Source organism: Rattus norvegicus, chromosome 6 (assembly GCF_021556685.1).
Source record: "Rattus norvegicus strain SHRSP/BbbUtx chromosome 6, alternate assembly SHRSP_T2T, whole genome shotgun sequence".
Classification (NCBI taxonomy): Eukaryota; Metazoa; Chordata; class Mammalia; order Rodentia; family Muridae; genus Rattus; species Rattus norvegicus.
The window spans coordinates 79,637,020-79,658,801 of NC_141539.1; the positions used below are offsets into that span (position 1 = coordinate 79,637,020).

General features: G+C 41.7%; 1 protein-coding gene across 3 annotated transcripts in view; it reads left to right on the plus strand.

Moving 5' to 3' along the window:
- The window catches only part of Brms1l (BRMS1 like transcriptional repressor), a 33,931-nt gene extending 12,563 nt beyond the window's left edge, over positions 1–21,368 (plus strand). For all 3 annotated transcript variants that reach the window (NM_001395086.1, XM_087552674.1, XM_087552673.1), the window contains 6 exon segments: positions 13,399–13,495; positions 14,402–14,485; positions 14,719–14,783; positions 15,846–15,885; positions 18,148–18,274; positions 19,788–21,368. In NM_001395086.1, the coding sequence (NP_001382015.1) occupies positions 13,399–13,495; positions 14,402–14,485; positions 14,719–14,783; positions 15,846–15,885; positions 18,148–18,274; positions 19,788–19,905 (531 nt within the window). In that variant the 3' untranslated portion in view covers positions 19,906–21,368.
- The last annotated feature ends 414 nt before the right edge of the window (positions 21,369–21,782 follow it).

Sequence of the window (21,782 nt, forward strand, 5' to 3'; positions counted from 1 at the left end):
TTAAAATAGCAGTTCATGGTTTAAGTGATCTTGCCTAGCTTCCCAGCTATCTGGGGCTGCAATCATGAGCTGCTGAGCCCAACTATGAACTGCCTTCTCAACAAAATTTGTGAATGGTGTGCACCATGTTTACTGACAGATCTGTAGCACCGATCCTCTTGTGTGACTGCGACTGTGTGCCAGCTGCAGCCTTCCACTGTGCTATTCCACAACTTCCGGTAGCCCCCCTCCCCCCATTCTATTCTCTAGTTCAGTATATTAGATTGATTTACATAGCCCTCATGGAAGTGCTTTGTAGTATTTTTGGATTGTGTCTGACTTATTCGCATATGTCCCCCAGGCCATTCATGTTACCACAGATGACAAGACTTCCTTTTTTAAGGTTGAAAAGTTTCATTGCATGTATACATCATTTAATTACCCTTGCAGTTATCTAGGAATATTCAGATTGTACAATCATAACAATATTGGCTGTTGTGAATAGTGCTACAACAGTCTGCAAGGGAATGCAAATACCCCTTTCACATAATGATTTCAGGTTTTTTTTTTAAATGAATAACCTAAAATTGGAATTACCGTGGTCTATGGTATTTCTGTTTTCTGTTTTGTTTTGTAACTTGCTTAATAAGCATTTTACCATAGAGTTATATTTGTAGCCCACAGGGTTTCTGATTGTTTGTTTTTGTCTTACTGTGTATTGTAGGATGATTCTGAACTTGTGATGTCCTACCTCTGCTTTCTGAGTGCTGGGCTGCTATGCCTTCTCTCTTAAAAATAAAACAATTTTTAATTTTATAATTAAATGAGTCTATAAATTTATGCCATATGTCATGATTTCTGATAATGTGCATTGTGGGGTAATTAAAAAACCAAGTTAACTAATCTGTCTTAGTTACTTTCTGTTGTAGTGACAAATCAGTATGACCAAGGCAATTTATAAAAGAAAGCATTTAATTGGGCTTATATTTTCCGAGGGTTAAGAGTCCAAGGTAGTGACAGGAATGATTGAGAGCTCACTTGATCCATAAGTAGGCAGAAAGAAACACAGGGGGAATGGTGCTGGTCCTTTGAAACCTCAAAGTCTGCCCCCAGTCACACGCCTACTTCAACAAGGCCACACCTCCTAGTCCTTCCCAAGCAATTCTATCAAGTGGATACAAAGTATTCAAGCCTATGAGTTTTGGTGGGGCAGGGGCTATTCTCACTAAGCACTGCAGTATTGAAGAGATATTCTTATAACAACTTCCAAGTACACAGTGTGTTACTAGCACCAGTAGCCACCACTGCTGTGCAATAGACGCAGAACCTATTTCTTTTATCTAAGCTTTGTGCCTTTTGGTCAACAAGTCCCATTCTCTCCCCATCCCTGGTGCCTAATGACTCCCTAATGTACCCTCTGTTGCTCTGAGTTCCAATTATTAATACTTTTTTTGAGTCAATATATAAGAAAGATTCTGTAGTGTTTGTTTTTCTCTACCTTGTTTGTTTTACTTAGAATAAGGTTCACCCATGTCACAAATAACAGGGTTTTGTTCTTTGTAAAAGTTAAATTATAATCCCATCGTTTTTATATGTATGTTTTGAATGCATCACATTTTCTTTGCTCATTTATCTGTGGGTGGTCCATTGGGTTGATTATGCCACAGCTTGGGCATTGTGAATAGTGCTGCAGTCAGTGAGGGTGTACATTCACCTCTGACCTACTTCATCATTTTCCGTTTTGGCTTTGAGACGGTTCTCATTGTGTAGCTAAACTCCTGTTGTCTGGCCTGTACCTTCCAGTGTCCTTGTGTGCTCACCACCACACCTTGCTCCTGTTGTCATCCTTGCCTACTGTCAGTGGACTCCATCTTCCTTCCCTCTCTTCCTTTCTCTTCCCTTCCCCTCTCTTCTCCTTGTCTTCTTCTCCCTTCCACTTGCTGTCCCACACAACAAACAGTCTCACTATGTAGCCTTGGCTAGCCTGGAACTTATGTGTCTTCCAACTCACAGAGATCTTCCTGCCTCCACCTCCCAAGTGCTGGGTGGCAGGAAAGTGCCATTAGCACAACTAATAATGAGATTGAAAGACTTCCAATATCTCCTTGTATTTCTGTAAGTTTCTACTTAGTCATGCTCTCTGTGGTATTTTTATGTTTAGTGTATAGTCAATTACTGTAAAAATTGCAAAAAAAATCTGAATGGCAGAGTTCTAGGACATTTTAGAAGATGAAATAAAAATGAAAGTGAAGTTAGTTCTTAAAAAGAATTATTTTTGTGTGTATGTATGGGCGCTTTTACCTGTGTGTATATATATGTCCCATGTATGTGCAGTGCATGTAGAGACCAGAAGAAGGCATCAGATTCCTTGGAACTGGAGTTAGGAGATGGTTGGGCGCTGCTGTGGGTGTTGGAACTAAACCCAAGAGCTGTAAGAGCACCAAGAGTGCGCTTAGCCTGTAAGCCACCTCTAGCACAGTAACTTAACACTTTGAGTGCTATGTGTTTAATGTTGAATTGTCATTTTAATCCTTACTATAACATGAGAGGAATTATTTTAAGCATGTGAAACTGAGAGGCCAATTGGCCTCTGATGATCAGCAGAACTAGAATTGAAATCTTTGCTCTTTTTCCTTCATGTACCTTGTCATTAATTCTGAACTTTATTTGTCAATTTGTCAGGGTTTTTTTTTTTTTTTTCCTTTTTTTTTTTCTGTTTATTTCTTTTCTTTTTTCTTTTTTTTTTTTCCAGAGCTGGGGACCGAACCCAGGACCTTGCGCTTGCTAGGCAAGCGCTCTACCTTTGAGCTAAATCTCCAACCCCTTGTCAGGATTTTTTGTCTGCTTATTTTGTAGTTCTTTTATATGAGTTACATAGAAGTAAGTGAGAGTCAGGAGGAGAAGATGGAAGGCAATGTGCCATTTGTCTCTGCTGCTTGAGGAGCAGCAGATAGAGATTTGAGGCTAGACATGTGCATATTGGTACACATGGAGAAAGTGCACTGGCTTACTGAGGGATAGAAGCAGCAGGTAGGCTGTCTCAGACTAAAGAAGGTAATTGCATGTGGAGAGTACTAAGCTCTTGGAGTCTCACTACAGGGCCTGCAGTGACATTAAGATTTGACAGCAGGGCCAGGGATATGGCTCAGTTAGTAGAGCGCTGCCTAGTGTGCAGAAAACCCTGAGTACCCCATAAACACTGGACATAATGGTAGGATATGCCTGTAATCCAGCACTTACAGTCTCAAAAACATGTGAGTGTGGTCATTCATGTTCATGGGAACACACACACACACACACACACACACACACACACACACACACGGGGAGGGGAAGGAGGAATGGGGAGAGACAGACAGATAGATGGACAGGCAGATAGACAGACTGATTTAGTAGCAGGTGGGAACCAGGAATTAGAGGCTTTAGTCAGTCAGTCTGGCTACTGGTTTTTGAGATTTGTGAGAGATCTTCAGGTTTCTGATCTTTTTGGTCAACAAGAATCTGGACGTGGACCCCCAGAACCCATGCAGAAGCCACATATAGATGGCTGTGGGTAGCTGTGACCTCAGTATTAGGCAAAGGTGCTACAGATCCCTGGAGCTTGCTGATGAGGCAGTGCAGTGGGTGAGCTCCAGGTTCAGTGAGAGACCTAGTCTAAAAGTTAAGATGGGAAGTGATTGAAGAAGACCCTCTAGCCTCCATATGCATACTCCTGTACATGCAGTCACTTGCATGCTTATGCACATGCAACACATAGACGCAACAGGAACACATAGACGTATACAAGCTAAAGAAAGTTTGCTTTTGATTTATAAGCATAGTAAATGTCTACTGATAAAATTTGAAAAGTAAATCTAAAGAAGGAACTGAAATCATAATTTACCGTGCAGAGATAATCACTGTTAATAAGTGAACATATTTGTATATATTTTACAACATAGCAGGTATGCTTCTGAACAACTCTTCAGTGTTCTAATATATTTTTAAAGCTGGGTTTCCTGTGCATGCTGTGGTTTTAAATCCTCTTTGGATGTTTGTTTCTGGCAGGTTCCATGCATACACCCCTCTGAAGGCATAGGCTTATAGTGAAAATAAGCAGCGTACTGTCCTATTCTGAACTCCGTATCTCAGTGACTGCTTTCTGTGACGTTTTGATGTGGCCTTTGGAATTACCCCCATCTCTATCCATGAGCTTCTTCATTCCATTCTTCTTCTATCCTTGTTTCATAGTTTTTCTTTTTGCCTTAATTATAAATAGTGTTCCTGAGCCAGAGTTATGTCTCCTATTGATTCTTTCTGTGGTACAAATAACACTGGTCTCTACCATGTCTATATGTACAGAGGTTGATAATAATTATATTTAAAGAAAACAGTTTTGCAATTAAAATTTACATTTAAGCAGCTAGGTGGTGATGGTGGCTTGCCGTGCATGACCTTAATCCCAGCACTTGGGAGGCAGAGGCAGATGGATCTTTCTGAGTTCAAGGCCAGCCTAGTCTACAGATCAAGTTTCAGGAGAGTCAGCTACCCAGAGAGACCCAGTCTTGAAATAAAACAAAACAAAAAACCAAAAAAAAAAGTTTATATTAACATAAAAAAGAGAGTTATAGTTTACTTAAACTTTTCTTGTCCACTTTGCTCTCACTGTGGGAACTTGTGATGCCTCCACTCACTGTGTGCTGGCTTGGCCTCTTCAGGACTGAGATTGAACACAGGGCTCTGCACAGGTGGGGCAGGCGCTCCACCCTGGGCTGCGTCCCTGGCCCTCTACTTAGCCTCTTGTTTTTAGGTCACTTTTTTGGTCAGACTGGCCTTGAACTCTCACCTGGTGGTCCAAGTCGGCCTTGGATTTGTGTAAGTTATAGTATCAGGCCTAACTTATCTGCTTTCCTTTCTCTTCTACTCAGGGCTTCCCACAGATTTGTGAGTTTCTGAACTTGTTGCTTATAAAAACAAACCAAACATTACAGTTTCATTGACACTCCATACCCCAAGAAAAATTAAAGTGCAGGTTGCTGTAGGGGGTGGGTGCTGAGAGGTGTCTGGGGAGCTGGCTGAGCCTCTTCTTTCTGCTTCATTCTTTCGGGATGGGAGGGGTCCTAAGGCCGGGAGTCCACTGAATGGGGCTGGTTTAGGTATTTTATAGGGCCTAGGACCTCCTCTTCCCCCTGCTTGTTTTCCCTGGCCCTTGCCTTCCTAGTGATTCTTCTCACTGTTTGCTGGGACAAGCTGACATCTCAGGGAACTTTCCCTGCCTCTGTTCTCCTAATCCCCCTTCAATTACCTAATAACTCAAGGGAAGTCTAAATAAACACAAGGCTGTGATCCATTTCCAGTTATACTACCTTGAAAGTCACGTCCTAAAAGGTCAAGCCAGCTTTTAAGTATTTAAGGTAAAAGACGTCTGTCTTACTGTGGTTTGTGCTTGTCTCTACTGAAGCCCTAATGCCGTTTAGCTTTGCGTCAGCCTGTCAGGCGCTGCTTCCTGAGAGCAATCCCTACATCCCTGCCCCACCCCAGCCCTCCTCCTGCCCTCCTCTCGCCCTCTTCCATTCTCTTCATCCTGCTCCACCCTTCTCTATGCTTTCTAGGGCGAACTGCATCTCTCTCTCTCTCCTTACAAAGGCTGTCTACCACTGACTTGGAAATCCTTTTACCCCTTAGCTGTCCCTTGTGCTAGACCTCATTTTCGAAGGTAGTTTTCAGTGGCATTCTGTATTTCTCAAATACAGAAAAGTCAGCATTTGAGATCTCCAGCAGTGGCTGCTATGTATTGCTTTATAATCAATTATCAATTACTCCAAAAGTTAGTGACTCAAAACTTTTTTTTTTTTTTTTGTACTTTGGTGAGGGCTTTGCAAGGCCTGGCTGAGAGTACAGGGTGTTTCACTGTCAGGGTTGGCTGGTGGGTTGTTGCTGATCATGACATGTTGTCTTTGTCCTCCACTTAGGACCTGGTGGCTGAGTTTTCCTAGACTGAACAGAGAGACTAAGATAGAATTAACTCTTTTAACCTAGATTTCTGACTTATTTTGCTCATTAAAAGTGTTAATAACTGCTGCCCATATTTAAGGAGAAAAAAACCTAGTTTAAATTTTTAAGTTGCCTTAACCCACTACATCCTTTTTATTATTATTATTATTATTCTTTAATCCTTTTTTACAGTCCAGTCTTCATCCCCTTTCCAGTCTGTCCCCCAACCCCACCATGGACCATTCCTCATCCCACACCTTCTCCCCTGCCCCATCTGTAAGAGGATGTCCCCATCCCCCACCCCACCAGACCTTCCCACTCCCTGGGGCCTTAAGTCTTTCCAGGATTAGGTGCATCTTCTCTCACTGAGGTCGGATGGGGTTGTCCTCTGCTGTGTGTGTGTTGGGGGCCTCATGTCATCTGGTGTATGCTGCCTGATTGGTGGTCCAGTGACAGACTGCTGGTCTTCCTGTAGGGCTGCTCTCCTCTACTACATCTTTGCCATGCCTCTCACTGAGAACTTAGGTCTGTAGATGGTGTCCTGTGTCCTCAGGACAGTTTCTTTTCGAGATGGGATCTTGCTGTGGATCCAGGACTGACCTTGCACTTTTGGTCATTCACCCTAAGCATCCCTGTCTCCTGAATGTGTGCTGGGCCTGGACCTTACTCAGTGCCTTTGAGAAGTCATTTTGATTACTGCTCCTGATCTCTTTGCTTCCTGAATACTTACAGAAGCTTCTTCCTCATTTTTGGTGTGAGCAAGTAGTGAGGCATGGGTCTCCCTTTCATTTAGTGTGCTGAATACGCAAGGAAACTTACATTTTGAAGATAGTATCTTCCTGTGTAGCCCAGGCTGGCCTTGAACTAGTAGCAGTATTTCTTTTTTTTCTCCCATCTTTATTAAATTGGCTATTTCTTATTTACATTTCAAATGTTATTCCCTTTCCCGGTTTCCATGCCAACATCCCTAACCCTTCTCCCTCCCCATCTATATGTGTGTTCCCCTCCCAGTCCTCTCCCAATTACTGCCCTCCCCACAAGAATCCCGTTTACTGGAGGTCCAGCCTTGGCAGGACCAAGGGCTTCCCTTCCACTGGTGCTCTTACTAGGCTATTCATTGCTACCTATGAGGTCAGAGTCCAGGGTCAGTCCATGTATAGTCTTTGGGTAGTGGCTTAGTCCCTGGAAGCTCTAGTTGGTTGGCATTGCTGTTCATATGGGGTCTCGAGTCCCTTCAAGCTCTTCCAGTTCTTTCTCTGATTCCTTCAACAGGAGTTCCGTTCTCAGTCCAGTGGTTTGCTGCTGGCATTCGCCTATGTATTTTCTGTATTCTGGCTGTGTCTCTCAGGAGAGATCTACATCCGGTTCCTGTCGGCCTGCACTTCTTTGCTTCATCCATCTTACCTAGTTTGGTGGCTGTATATGTATGGACCACATGTGGGGCAGGCTCTGAATGGGCGTTCCTTCAGCATCTGTTCTAAACTTTGCCTCCCTATTCCCTCCCAAAGGTATTCTTGTTCCCTTTTAAAGAAGGAGTGAAGCATTCACATTTTGATCATCCGTCTTGAGTTTCATGTGTTCTGTGCATCTAGGGTAATTCAAGCATTTGGACTAATATACACTTATCAATGAGTGCATACCATGTGTGTTTTTCTGTGATTGGGTTACCTCACTCAGGATGATATTTTCCATTTCCCTCCATTTGCCTATGAATTTCATAAAGTCATTGTTTTTAATAGCTGAGTAGTATTCCATTGTGTAGATGTACCACATTTTCTGTATCCAATCCTCTGTTGAAGGGCATCTGGGTTCTTTCCAGCTTCTGGCTATTATAAATAAGGCTGCTATGAACATAGTGGAGCATGTGTCTTTGTTATATGTTGGGGCATCTTTTGGGTATATGCCTAAGAGAGGTATAGCTGGGTCCTCAGGCAGTTCAATGTCCAATTTTCTGAGGAACCTCCAGACTGATTTCCAGAATGGTTGTACCAGTCTGCAATCCCACCAGCAATGGAGGAGTGTTCCTCTTTCTCCACATCCTCGCCAGCATCTGCTGTCGCCGGAGTTTTTGATCTTAGCCATTCTGACTGGTGTGAGGTGGAATCTCAGGGCTGTTTTGATTTGCATTTCTCTGATGACTAAAGATGTTGAACATTTCTTTAGGTGTAGCAGTATTTCTGACAGACTTGCAAGTACCAAGATTAGAGGAGGCCATTGCTGTACTCAGTTTCAGGGGAGCCTTTTAATTAGGAAACATGTATTCTATTCTGAGAAAAATTTATACTTTAATTTCTTTTATAAACTGAATTAAAACTTTTAAATTTAATTTTAGAAACTGGACTCTTTAACCCATTGAGAGAGGTTTCTGGGGGTGACACCAAGGACCTACTCATACCAAGTATCACTGGGCTATACCTCCGGCCTTGTAGATACAATTAAACTAAGTTTTTTATTATTATCCATAGCCTTGTATTTACAGTTAGTTTGAATGTTTACTGTTAAGATTTTCCCACAGGCTGGCCTAAGTTTTAAAGGTCTGTTCTAAGTTGTTTTTTTTTTTTACAGTGAAATTGCTTTTTTAAAAATTATCTTGTGTGCATGTGTGCACGTGCGTGTGTGTGCATGTGTGTGTTGGGGTGAATGTACCACAGTAGGCATGTGGAGGTCAGAGGACAACTTTATAGAGTCAGGTCTTTCCTTCTACTGTGACACAGGTTCTGGGGATCAAATTAGGTCGCCAGGCTTGCACCACAAGTGCCTCTAACTGCTGTGCCATCTCCCCAGCCTAAGGTACTAATTACTGAGACAAGGTCTCATGTAGCCTAAGCTAGCCTTGAAGTCACCATACTGGCCTTGAACTCCTGATCCTCCTGCCTTCACCTTCTAAGTCCTAGAATCAGTCCTAGCTACTGTGCTGTGTCACTCTCTGATCCGTCAAAATCCCCCAGGGCTCCAATCCTGAAGGAAGTTGAGAACCATGAGGCACTTAAGGCAAGAAACGTACATAGGGGAGTTCATTCTGAACACAGGTCAGTGTTAGTATAAATATGGAACCTTGTGGTCACTGTCCTAGGATTCCTTAGAACTGCTGCTCTAATGAGACTAGAGAGGCCTGGAGAAGGGCTAACAAGTAAGTTCAGTCAGTCTAAGTGTGAGGACAGTAGTCACTCATTGAACAGAAAAACTACTGCAGCACCCAGAGTTGTGTGTTCTCCCTCCCCAACCCCACAGTGTCCTCTGGCTGCTCAAGTCTGATCTCTTTCTCTCTCTCTCTCTCTCTCTCTCTCTCTCTCTCTCTCTCTCTCTCTGGCTTCTGAGGGTCTGGCAGGTTCGGAGGAAAGGAGAAAAATCTCTTTAAAAGGAGGGTGTGAACTCGCCTGGACTTAGAAGCATCCTTGGGCATGTTTGTAAGGCTGTTGAAATGAGGGAAGACCCACCCTGAACATGGCCAACAGCATTCCACGGCCTGGGGTCCTGTGCTGAATAAGGAGGAAGTAAATTGGACACTAGTATTATTTCTCTACTTCCTGACCGGATGTAATGACCCAGCAGCCTCAGGATATAAACTGTGCTTTCCAAACTGCTTTTGCCAGATATACATTTTGCCACAGCATTGACAAAAGTAACTAAGGAAGGGGCTGAAATGGGATTAGATTCAAGGCATTTCATTCTGTAATTTTTCTTTTCTGAAACAGGATAGTTTTATGTATCTAATGGTATTCTTTTGTTTTTTGTTTTTTTAAAGATGGGGTCCTACTATGTAGCCATGGCTGGCCTGAGACTCACTATGTAGACCAGGCTGGACTTGAACTCTCTACGGCTGGGATTAAAAGCATGTGCCACTAAGCCTGGCTTCTGAGGTGCTAAGAATACAACCCAGGTCCTTGTGCATGCTAGACTAGCACTTTTACCAATTCAGCTATGTCCCCAGCCCTTCAGTCCCTGTTGGGAAACCCTGCTTCTTAGAGTTGAAGTCTGGATAACTTTGTAGAATATATATCTAATATTTTTGAAAGGCCTTGAAAGCTTCAGACATTTCAGTTTCTTCTTGTGGATTTTTAAAACATCATAAAGAATGATTAGTCGGGCTGGAGAGATGGCTCAGTGGTTAAGGGCTGATCTCTCAGAGAACCAGGTTCAATCCCCAGCACCCACAGGGCAGCTCACACCTGTCTATAACTCTAGTTCCAGGGGATCTGACTCTCACGCAGAGATACATGCAGGCAAAACACCAATGCACATAATATATCAATAAATCAAGAACCAATTAGTGGGCTTAGAGAATTTTTGCTTAGCCTAGAGCAGATTTGCCAGTATAGAGCAAAGAGAACATACCGATTTAGCTTCATTTATAAAAGCAAATCCTTATTATCACCTCAGTTCTTTATGTGAGTCATCTTTGCTTGGGGAAAGAGATCTGCTTGCAGCCGCCACAAAGCCTGTCTCTTGAGGAGGCCTAGTTCCCTTTTCTCTTTTCTGCAACTTCTTAATTTCAGTAGCACAATACAGGTATAGTTGGAATATTTCAGAATGTTTTTACATTTGTTTTGTTTTTCTTTTCTTTAAATTTATTTATTTTATTTATATAAGTACCCTGTAGCTGTCTTCAGACATACCAGAAGAGGGCATCAGATCCCATTACAGATGGTTGTGAGCCACCATGTGGTTGTTGGGATTTGAACTCAGGACTTCAGGAAGAGCAGTCAGTGTTCTTAACCTCTGAGCCATCTCGCCAGCCCCAGAAGACTTTTCATAAGTCAGAGGAACAAGCAAAAAGGAGTATTGAGAGCAGCATGTAATGAGATAATTATTTTCACCCCTTACATTTTTTTGTGTACAATGTGTATACATGTTTGTGTGCACATGTGTATGTGCATCATGACTACATGTGCCTGTGTGTTTTTGCAGATGTGGGGGCCTGAGGTTGGCATCTGGTGTCTTCCTCTGTTACTTTACTTTTGGAGATAGGCTCTCTCACAGCCTGGAGTTTGATGAGTTGGCCAGATTGCCTGGCTGGTAAGCTCTGGGAGGCATCCTGTCTACAGCCTGGCACTGGGATTACAGGAGCGTTCTACCAGACATTGCCTTTTTTAGTGAGTACTGGGAATTCTAATTGGGGTCCTTGTGCTTGCATGACAAGCACTTTATTGACAAGCTCTTTATTGCCATATCCCAGTCCTTATATATAGTATCTTATTAAACATTTTAGTGTGTACGGCAGTAGGGTTCATTAGGATATTTTCACACATTTATATGTGTGCTTTTCCTTTATCCATCCCACCACCTTCTCTTGCCCTCTTTGCTGCTCTGTTGGTACAACTTTCACATGACATTTGTTCCACTGTAGCTTTCACCACAGCTGAGCCTCTGAGTTTAGATTAGATATGGCAAGTTCAGCATAGTCTGCCACAGACAGACTGTGCTGTCTCCTTAACTCCTGTCTCTTCTCTACCTTACAGACAAGACAGTGAGGGTAAAGCCTAACGGGAGAGCATGTACCTAGCATGCTAAAGGCTCTTGTTCAGTCCTTAACACCACAAGAATATAAAACCATGAAGAAGATAGACAATAAATAGATAGATAGATAGATAGATAGATAGATAGATAGATAGATAGATAGATAGATAGATAGATAGATAGATAGATAGAAAGAATGAATCAGTGGGGGGTAGAGAGGTGGCTCAGCAATTAAGAGCATTGACTTCAGAGGACCCAAGTTTGACTCCTAGCACCCGTATTGCAGCTCAGAACCATTTGTTTGTAACTCCCCTCCCAAGGAATCCATCACCCTCTTCTCGCCTCCTCAGGCACCAGACATGCAGATGGTGCACATGCAGGCAAGACACTCCTACATAAAACTACATGTCACTTTAAATATATAGTAAAATAAATAAAGCAAAACCACCGTCTTAGCAGATCAGATTAAAACCCAGGGTCTAGTTCATTGTTTTTGATATATACCACTGTAGCTCTTTTTATAAAAAGCCATAAAATGTGTATAAATATAACACAGAGGGCCTTTCATAAAAGCCTATAAGGCTAGGTGCGGTAGAGAAGTTATGTAATTCCAGTTTCATGGATGGTTGAGGCAGTACAATCCCAAGTTAATGGACTCAGGGTCAGCACGAACAACTTTGTAAGATTATGTCACAAACTGTAAGTAAAAGATGGCTGGTATAGGTCAGTGGTAGGCACTTGCCCAGTATGTGCAAGGCTGTAGGTCTAATCCCTAATGTGAAATTAGAGAGGGGACAAGCCTCTAGCAGAGTCACAAGCCACCCACAAGATTACTTCAAGTCAGTCCTGGAATAGTGTCGTAGGTATGAGTGTCTTACGAAATCTACCGGAATAGACAAGATTTCTTATGGGAAATTGGGGAGGCCACACTCCTGTAGGTAGCAGGTCCATGTGTTGATTGTAAATGCTTCTGATACAGATTTCAAATTTAATCTGCAGATACCTGAAGGTTATGCTGTATGTATCCTTCATAGGTTTGTTTGTTTATCTACTCTACCTACCTACCTACCTACCTACTTACCTACCTACCTACCTACCTACCTATTTACTTACTGTCTATCTTCTTCATGGTTTTATATTCTTGTGGTGCTATGGACTGAACAAGAGCCTTTAGCATGCTAGGCAAATGCTCTCCCGTTAGGCTTTCTCCTCACCGTCTTGTCTGTTTTAGCAAGTGAGTCTGATGTAGTTAATGTATAATTTTGTAATTGAGTTAATATAACACTTTTCTGTCAATCTGTTGCTTTAGAAATATATTTATTGAGTTACTTTTAATGCTCTAAAATTTGTACCTAAATATTTTTTGTGATATATTGCCATATTTAATATGATGTAGAGTAAAACCCAATATAATCTATTTTACTTAATTAAAAATTAATTCTGTGTGTGTGTGTGTGTGTGTGTGTGTGTGTGTGTGTGTGTGTGTGTGCGTGTGCATGTGTACTCCAGGAGTGGAGCTGGAGTTACAGATGGTTTTGAGCTCCCACCATGTAGGTGCTGGGCACTGAACCTGGGTCCTCTGAAAGAGCAATGAGTGCCCTGAGCCATCTCTCTGGCTTCAATTTAGATGTTCTTAAACAGGGTGTAATTTTACTTATTTAAATCTGTTTTTGTAACCGACCCCTGGTTTTATTTCTTTTATATACTGAACATTTTAAATTTGAAGGCTAAGATGTAGTTCAGAGGAGTGCTTACCTAGCAAGCGGACACACACCCTTGCTTCAATCCTCAGAATGGGGTGGGAGGGGAGCGGCAAAAATAATTTAGATAAATGAAAAAAGCAAATACAACAACCATTTATTAAACCAAACCAAAAAACAAAAACAAACCAAAGCCACCACATATTAAAGTATCTAAGTCATTTGGTATTGCTAGTTAAGATGAACTGGTATTTCTTTCTTTTCACTTAAGTATCATGTTTCTTTCCAGAGTGAAAAGCTTTTGTTATATGATACAGTCCAGAGTGAGCTTGAGGAGAAGATAAGAAGGCTTGAGGAGGACAGGCACAGCATCGACATTACCTCAGGTCAGGGTTGCCCTGATGTGGTGTCCCATAAAGCCTCAGTCTTCCTGAATTGATGCTATGCAAATGCAATGTCCTAGCTGGAGGGAACATGGGAGAGACTTCTGAACGAGATGAAACTGAGGTTGTTCCTTGGATTCAGTCACACTGAACAAGATATAAAAGGTACAGCCTAGGAAAAGGGACAGACCAGCAGTGTGACAGGAGCTGCCCATGGGGCTGTACCGGAAGACAGCCTCCTGTGTTCTTCCAGGCCATGGGTAATCCTTACAGGGCAGTAGGCTTTTGCCTTGGAGAAAGGAAACACTACCATGGTGATTAGATCAGGTCAGTATGAAGTATGGCCATTTCAGGATGACAATAGGGAAGTTTTCTGTTGTGTACTGAAAGAAGTTTTACTAGATTGGCCCACAGTTCTTAAGTATGTTTTATTGTTTTTGTGTTTTGCATTTTGTTTCTTTGCTGTATTTGGGGCAGATGTGATGAGATTAGTATGGGTGGCCTGCTCGTGAGTTAGGTGTCTGTGGACAGCTGCTGAGTTTTTCTTAATCGATGTCCTTGTCTGGAAAACGGAAGTAGAAAGCATAGCTACCTCAGGATTACCACTAGTGAGACGGCTCAGCAGTAAGGTGCTGGCCCCCAAGGCCAGCAGCCTGAATTTGATCCCCAGTCCCGCTGTAGCAGAAGGAAGGAGAGAGCACTCTCACAGGTTGCCTTCTGAGTGTGTGCTGTGGTGTGCAAACATGCACCGCAGCACATGCTATGTGTAAATAAATACATGGAAAAAAATGAAAACAAACTGCCCCCATGCATAGTCTCCTTAGAGATCTGTGTGTAAATAAGCAGCAAACATGAAGTTCTGTGCCGCCCTTTCTTCCTGTGGCCAACTGACGCTTGATTCCCTTGCAGAACTGTGGAACGATGAGCTTCAGTCAAGGAAAAAGAGGAAGGATCCTTTCAGCCCCGACAAGAAGAAGCCAGTCGTTGTCTCAGATATCCTTTCCCACACTCTCTGGGTTTTCACACTGTGCTCAGCTTTGAAAATTGCTGTGTCCAGTGTAGGCGGAGGGCATGCAGCAGCTCATGATGCAGCAGCGCTCAGTTTGTACAGGTGCTTTTGAGACAAGGTCTCGTATGTAGCCCAGGCTGGCCTTGAACCCAGCCTTCCTGCATCACTTCACTGAGTATGTGATGTTCTCATTGCCAGTTGACCTTGACGCCTCAACGTCCATATATAGTTTATATGCTGCAGGATCTCGATATTCTTGAGGACTGGACAACAATTAGGAAGGTATGATTAATGAATGGTACAAGGAAGTACATTTTATACTCTGCCTTTCACGAGCTTGTTCATCGGTATATGAGAATATGATTGTTGTAAATATGCTTTGTTACTTAACATGGGCTGTAGAATATTAATTAGAGATATGTCAGTAATTTGTATTTCTCCTGTCATAATGTAATAATTTATACAAGAGTGTGGAATAGCATATGTGTAGTTTGCCTAGAGTGTTAGGTTCAGAGCTTTGGTTATTTCTGGTGTATGGAAGGCACTCAGTAAATATTTTTTGAATGAATACATTGAACCTATGTGTTTTATATTCTATTAATAACTATTGAAGTGTGACTCTGATGCTTATTTAAAAATGGAGCTAGATATCTTGTCATCTTTTTATTTTTTATTTCTATTACCATTTTTATTTTTTATTATGCTCAGATTGCCCTAGAAGTCACTTTGTATCCCCCACAGTCTTTGAACTTGTAAGCCTCCTTTCTTGACCTTCTTAGGAGCTAGGTTACGAGGTTCGAGGCTTGCTTTCCTTATTAAAAATTCCCATTTTGGGGCTGGAGAGATGGCCCAGTGGTTAAGAGCACTGACTGCTCTTCCAGAAGTTCTAAGTTCAATTCCCAGCAACCACATGGTGGCTCACAACCATCTGCAATGGGATCCGATGCCCTCTTCTGGTGTCTGGAGAGAGTGAAAGTGTGTTTGCATACATAAAATAAATATCTTTAAAATGTAAACATATTCCCATTTTTATAAATTGCTCAGAGAACTTATTTCAGCTATTAATAGTGGCCATGGAAGAAGGTATCCTCTGTGACGTTAGACGTCATCATTAGCCCGGAGGCTGGGGGGTGCCTCAGTTCTAGCATACTTACCTAACTTGCTTGCCTAGTATGTGTGATGCTTTGGGTTCTTCCCCTAGCACCAGAAGAAAACAAGGACAGCAAATGTTTGTATCTTATTCTGTTACTGAACCAATGAGAACACTGTATGTATTATAGATAGCAAAATCTACTTTCAGTCTGAATTCAGATTTTTCTCTTCTCCCCCTGTCTTTTTTCTAAGGCAATGGCTACATTGGGTCCACATCGAGTTAAAACAGAACGTAAGTTGTGAATTGGGACCTATTCTGTGGAGAACTGTTCAAGCAGGGTGGTTAAATCACCTGCTCATCGAGGAGGAACACAGTAGTGGTTCCATTAGCTAGTGAACTCCATCAGGAGTCTCCTGCCTCATATGAAAGTCTGAAAGTTTCCAGTGCTGTGCATTTCTTCCTTCTTTCATTGTTAAGCCTTATAGTTCTTCCTGATATTAGATCTGTAATGCATTTATCCAGGTGTTGTGTTGTTGTTTTTCTTTCTTTTCTTCTTTTTTTAACCTTTTTTTCAGAACAGAGATTAGAACTCTGTTGGTGGAGAACTGAGAATTTATCTGCTACATGTTTTGTTTTGAAATAGGTCTTTTCTGAAATTATGACCTGTTTGCCTTTGACTCCTGAGTGCTAAGATTATATGTTTTTTAACCTTTTATTTATTTCATAACTGCCCAAATTGTGATGAACATTGGTCTCTATGGTTCTTGTTGTTGTTGTTGTTGTTGTTTGTAGATTTTTTTTTTGTAATCCTTTAGTGGATTATAATGAGGTTAGATGAAAAAAAACAATTTTTAAATGTTAAGGAAAAGAATTTCTTGTTCCATTTCAAAAGTATGTTTACGAGATATTTATTTTTAAGAGTGTTCCAACTTTTTTAAATGGTTCCTTTAAACTCTATTTCATATCAGGAAATACTGCCCTTGACTGGAGGGCCAGATGCCCAAGTCTCTAGAATGTTTTTGAGTTATTAATTTGGGGGAAGGTGTGTGTGTGTGTGTGTGTGTGTGTGTGTGTGTGTGTGTGTGTCTTTATACATATGGTCGTGTGTGGGTGCATGAGCGTGTATATGGCTCTAGAGATCTGTCCTTGATGGCTCTCTACCTTACTTATCTGACATGAGGTTCCTTGTTGAATAGAGTGTGTAAGTCTAGCTCCTGTAATGTCCCAGGGAGACCTTGTTTTTGCTCCCGTGCTGGGATTATAGGCTGCTGCCAGCCTGCCTGGCATTTATGTGGCTTCTGCCCCTCACACTATTGATTAGCCCCCACTGGTTAGAGTCCCACTATCCAGCGGAATGGCTCTCGATCTCGCCTGTGTTTAGCTTAACGTTCTACTGCTTTTCTTTATGACACTCAACTCCATTTGTACATTTTACTTTACTTTTAGGAATAATAAATTCCACAATTCTTTTTAAAGACAAAATTACTGTTATTGTGCATTTGGTGTGTGTGTGTGATCACATGCATGTCATGGCACACGTATGGAGAGCAGAAGACAACTTCTGAGATTTGGTTCCTCCTGTTCACTTGGGGTTTGGGGACTCAGACGTCAGACTCAGGTCATGGGGCTTGTATGACATGTATGCCTACCTGCTGAGCTATCTCCCTGGCCTCATTGGGACTTTGAAACTAATTCTCTTCTTGTCTGTCTGCCTCCTGACTGGATTGGAGTATACGCTTTACAGAGAGACCGGCTCCTGTCTCTGTTCTTCCTTCAGCACCCAGCACAGCTCCTTGTGCTAGCGTAGGATGGACTCAGACATGGGCTGAGTGAGTGAAGAGCTTGTATACTTCCCACACACCAGACACTATTTTAGGTTCTTGGAGGGACAGTGAGGAAGGAGATAAACTTGGAGCCTCCTTTCAGGAGGTGGAGTCCTATGTTTGTAACTAAGTAAGTTAGTATCAGATGGAGACAATGATTATGAAGTCCATGGGAAGTTGTGCTGGTGATTGTCTGAGAAATGGCAGTATGAATGGTGAAGGTGCTGCTAGTGCGTGCTGTGATTGTGACAGTGTGTTTCCTTAGGAACATGTTTCCCTGCAGTAGTTTATCCACTAATGCCCAACCATTTCTGAGAGTCGGAAATGAAACTTCTACTAAGGATAATTAAAGTTCTGGAGTCTTCTCATTAAACATTATATCCTGCTTCTTTCCAAGTGAGGGATGCCTTATACAGGAGGATATTTCAAAAGTAATTTAAACTGGAAATACGATAATTTGTATTTTTCAGGGCTGTTTAAAAACGGTGCTGGTAATTAATCATTTATGTGCCTGCTTACCTTTCTGGTTCTGCTTCATTGATGATTGCTTACCTTTGTTTGCATTAGATAGCGAACTGTAAAAGTAAGAGATGCTCTTGTTTTCAGTTCATTTTAGGTTTCTATGAGAATATTTCAAGTGTTTTTACACATATATGTGCATGCATTGCTGTTGTCTTTATAGTTCTGACAGTGTCTTATTAACGTGACAGTTGTTTAACTGATCCCTTAGCACCTGTGAAACTGGAAAAACATCTGCACAGTGCTAGATCTGAAGAGGGAAGACTGTATTATGATGGTGAATGGTATATACGTGGACAAACGATATGTATTGATAAAAAAGATGAGTGTCCCACAAGGTAAGAAGCTTCCTGTCACTGCATTGTCGCTGTTGTCACCCGGGGTTTGCAGCCTCCGTGGGATATTTGTCATGCATCATTAGTTCTTCTGGATCCTTTTTACTTGAGTAAGATTTAATCATGTGTGCACAGTCCTTAGTATTTGTATAATAGACATCACATTAGAGTGGATCAACCTTAACATAGTGGATTTGCTTGGAATTTATCCATAAGTGATCCTGATTATTAATTCTTACAGTGTAATTAATCGTTATGATCTTAAAATAATGACTTTACAGACTATTAAGAACTTTTGGTGGGCCTATTAGTTCTTAATTCTTCTGGCCCCATTTCAGTTTTCTCGATAAAGAGACATATCAGCTGGCAGTGCTGCTCAGTTGTTAGAGTGCTTACTTAGCATACGCATAACCCTGGTTTTGGTCCCCAACACGACGTGAACTGAGCAGGGTGGAAAGCCTGTAATCCCATAACTAGGGAAGTGGAAACAGGAAGATCAGGCGTTCAAGGCCAGTCTTGAGCTGTGGGGATCTCTGCAAGTGCCACAGCCAGCAGAATAATGATCTGCATGAAGCAAAAAGACAATCCCACTCAGCGTAACTTAGTGGCCGGTGTTGGTTCAGACTTCTAGAACTGATTCTAGGCTCTATTTTAGTTATATTTTAGTACAGTTTGGGAAACTAATGCAAATCCTGTGTGCACACGGAGGCATATTACATTGAACTCTTCTCAAAGAAATTATCACTTCTTTCACGAAGACGGGTTCCAGATGGGCTTCATGTGACTTCCTTAGGGCCTCGGGGAAGATCTGGTGTGGTCTTAGTCATACAGACAGTACAGAGGTCACCTAGACTATTAACCATCTCCAGTCCTGTGTGTGGGAGCCTGGGAGAACTCCTGGCCATTCAGGTAGCACAAGGATCACCTAGGCTAATAGCCAGCTCCAATCCCAGACTGCTGGGTGGAGAACCCTGAGTGTTTAAATTCCTGGTTTTCCAGTTATCTGTGAGCACAAGGACCTCTGTGCTCCCAACACAAATAGCTACAAGTAGAGGTGGAGGGCAACCTGGGATACAGAAGACTGTATTTCAGACAAAAAATTACTAATTTAGGCAGGAAAGAAAGCCTATAAAATATCTTGCTGTGATCTTTTGCAAATATTAATGAATTATTGCCTTCGTCCTTTATAGTTAAATTCTCAGAATATCAGCTTTCTACTGTAAGAAACCCCTTTTGTTCTAGATAGCAGCATTAGAGTTGTTAGTGCAGGGCCTGGTACGTGAACCTGTTGAGCCTATTACATCTGGTGTGAGAGCTTGATTTAAGCTAATAATCTGAAGATTAGTATAAACCGGGGGGAGGCAGAGGAAATGCAAGCTCAGGGCCAACCTGGGCTATAAAAGCATGTCCTTAAATATATAAGGAAAAAGAAAAGAGAAATGAACCCCCAGTGATAAAACAATAAATGGAAATGAAATGAAGCACATTGTAATTCATTCTCTCTTTTCCTTTTTAGTGCTGTAATCACAACAATTAACCATGATGAAGTCTGGTTTAAGAGGCCTGATGGAAGCAAATCTAAGCTTTATATTTCACAGCTACAGAAAGGAAAATACTCAATTAAACACTCGTAATCACGGTCTAAGTGTTCCCCACATGTACCTTATTAGTGTTACCAAGTGTAATGTGCCATGGGAGCCAGGAAGTGTATTCAGCAGCTTAGTACTCCCACCCATCATGAGAGAATGTGTCTTCTAGGTCGTCCTCAAAGTAGACCCCATACTAGTAAGTCATTAAGAGGAATAGTGATTAGAGCTAATCATGACCATCACGTTTATTTGCCTCGTAGGTCCCGTGCCAACAGGTCTGTGTGGTATGTATTTCTTTCTCCATGTTGTTCAGTTTGTGTCTTACTCATGTGAGTGCGTCTCACCTTTAATGAGCTACAGCTGCAGTCCTCTGCAGTTTCAACCCCACCATTGCCACTCGTGTTTGTACATAAGGCTGATGAAATGTTTCCTATAAATGATTTGTATTAGTGCCGTAGTTTCAATCAGAACTGAAATTTATACACAAGTGTGTGCGTGTGTATATACAGTGTCCCCAGCGTACTTCAAACTGGTGGCCTACCTGTACAATCTTGTTTTACCCCAGATTAAACTGTTGGGTTTGAGGAGAAAAGGGAGCACTTTTGTAGACTGGTTTTCCTTCTCTTCTTCCTTGATGGCAGTGACCTCTTTGCAGATCATATTTGGTGTTTATTAGTAGCATTGTGTCAGGTGTGAACATGTTGCTGCCTGTGTTTATTGTGAGCTTTTAGAGGGCAGGCATCCTGCCTGGTGTTTATGATGCACAGTGTCAGAGTGACAAGTGGCTGGCAGTATTGTCCTGCTTTCTGCACATCTGAACTTTTGAAGATTTTAGTAAGCATTTTCCAGGGGCAAAACTGTATCCTTATTCTAATTTTATTGCTTGAGTAAAATACATATAGACATTTCCCTTAACTCTACCACCCCCAAATTAGCTTTTAAAGAAAAATCTAGTGTTTTTTACACTTTCAGGCCATTTGGTGCAATTTAGAAAATGTTGGCCTCTCTTCCTTTAGCCATGTTCAGAATTAACTTGGAAAGCCTCTGGAGCTGTGCAGAAACTGGAGCCCTCAGCCCGGCCGCGCAGCTGGCTATAGTGTGTACGTAGGGTACAGCCAGATGAAGCACTCTGCTGCTCTCATGCACTTTAATTTCTGTTACAATGGTATTTAAGAGGATGAAGAAGATTCACTTAACACTCCTCAAAGGAGTCCTGCATGATTCCGTTAGTTCCTTAGGATTTTACCTCTGCAGATACCCCGTGCAGGTTACTACTCCACAGTTGCCAAATTGTAACCGTCTGACTTCTGAAATTCAGTATCAGCAACCTTGTGCTGCTCTGTTCTGTTTCTGATCACCCGTAGCGGCTGTGTGTACTGTCCCAATCCAGTAGCATTTGGCAGTGCTTATATATATATATACATATATATATGATGTTTGATAAGCATTTTTAATGAGATTTGTATTTTTAAATTTAGTATGTAATAAAAAGAAGTGTTTGAACGTCATTTGTAGTGTTGTGTGTTTCTTACCCACACTGCAGTTCGGTTGTTTATACCCAGTCCGCTTGTGTGGACGGCAGCAGGCCCACTGCTGTGGAAGGCTTCTGCTCGGCGTCCCACACTTGCACCTCCATGAGGCATATGTAAGTTATATTTAACTAAAAATACACTTGCAGTTGTGTTATATTTAAATAAGTGTACTCTGTTTTGAAATTTTAACCAGAAATAATTTAAAGATTTATTTCTCACACTTAAGCATGAAAACTCTGATTTCTATATTCTGACTTACTATTCCACCTTCATGTTAAGGTCAGGGTAACATTAAAATCATAGATTTATTGACAATTTACATCTCACTTCAGAGTGTCTGTCCTGTTGGTTTCCCCTTTACTGATAAAAATATTTGCTCTTTATATATAA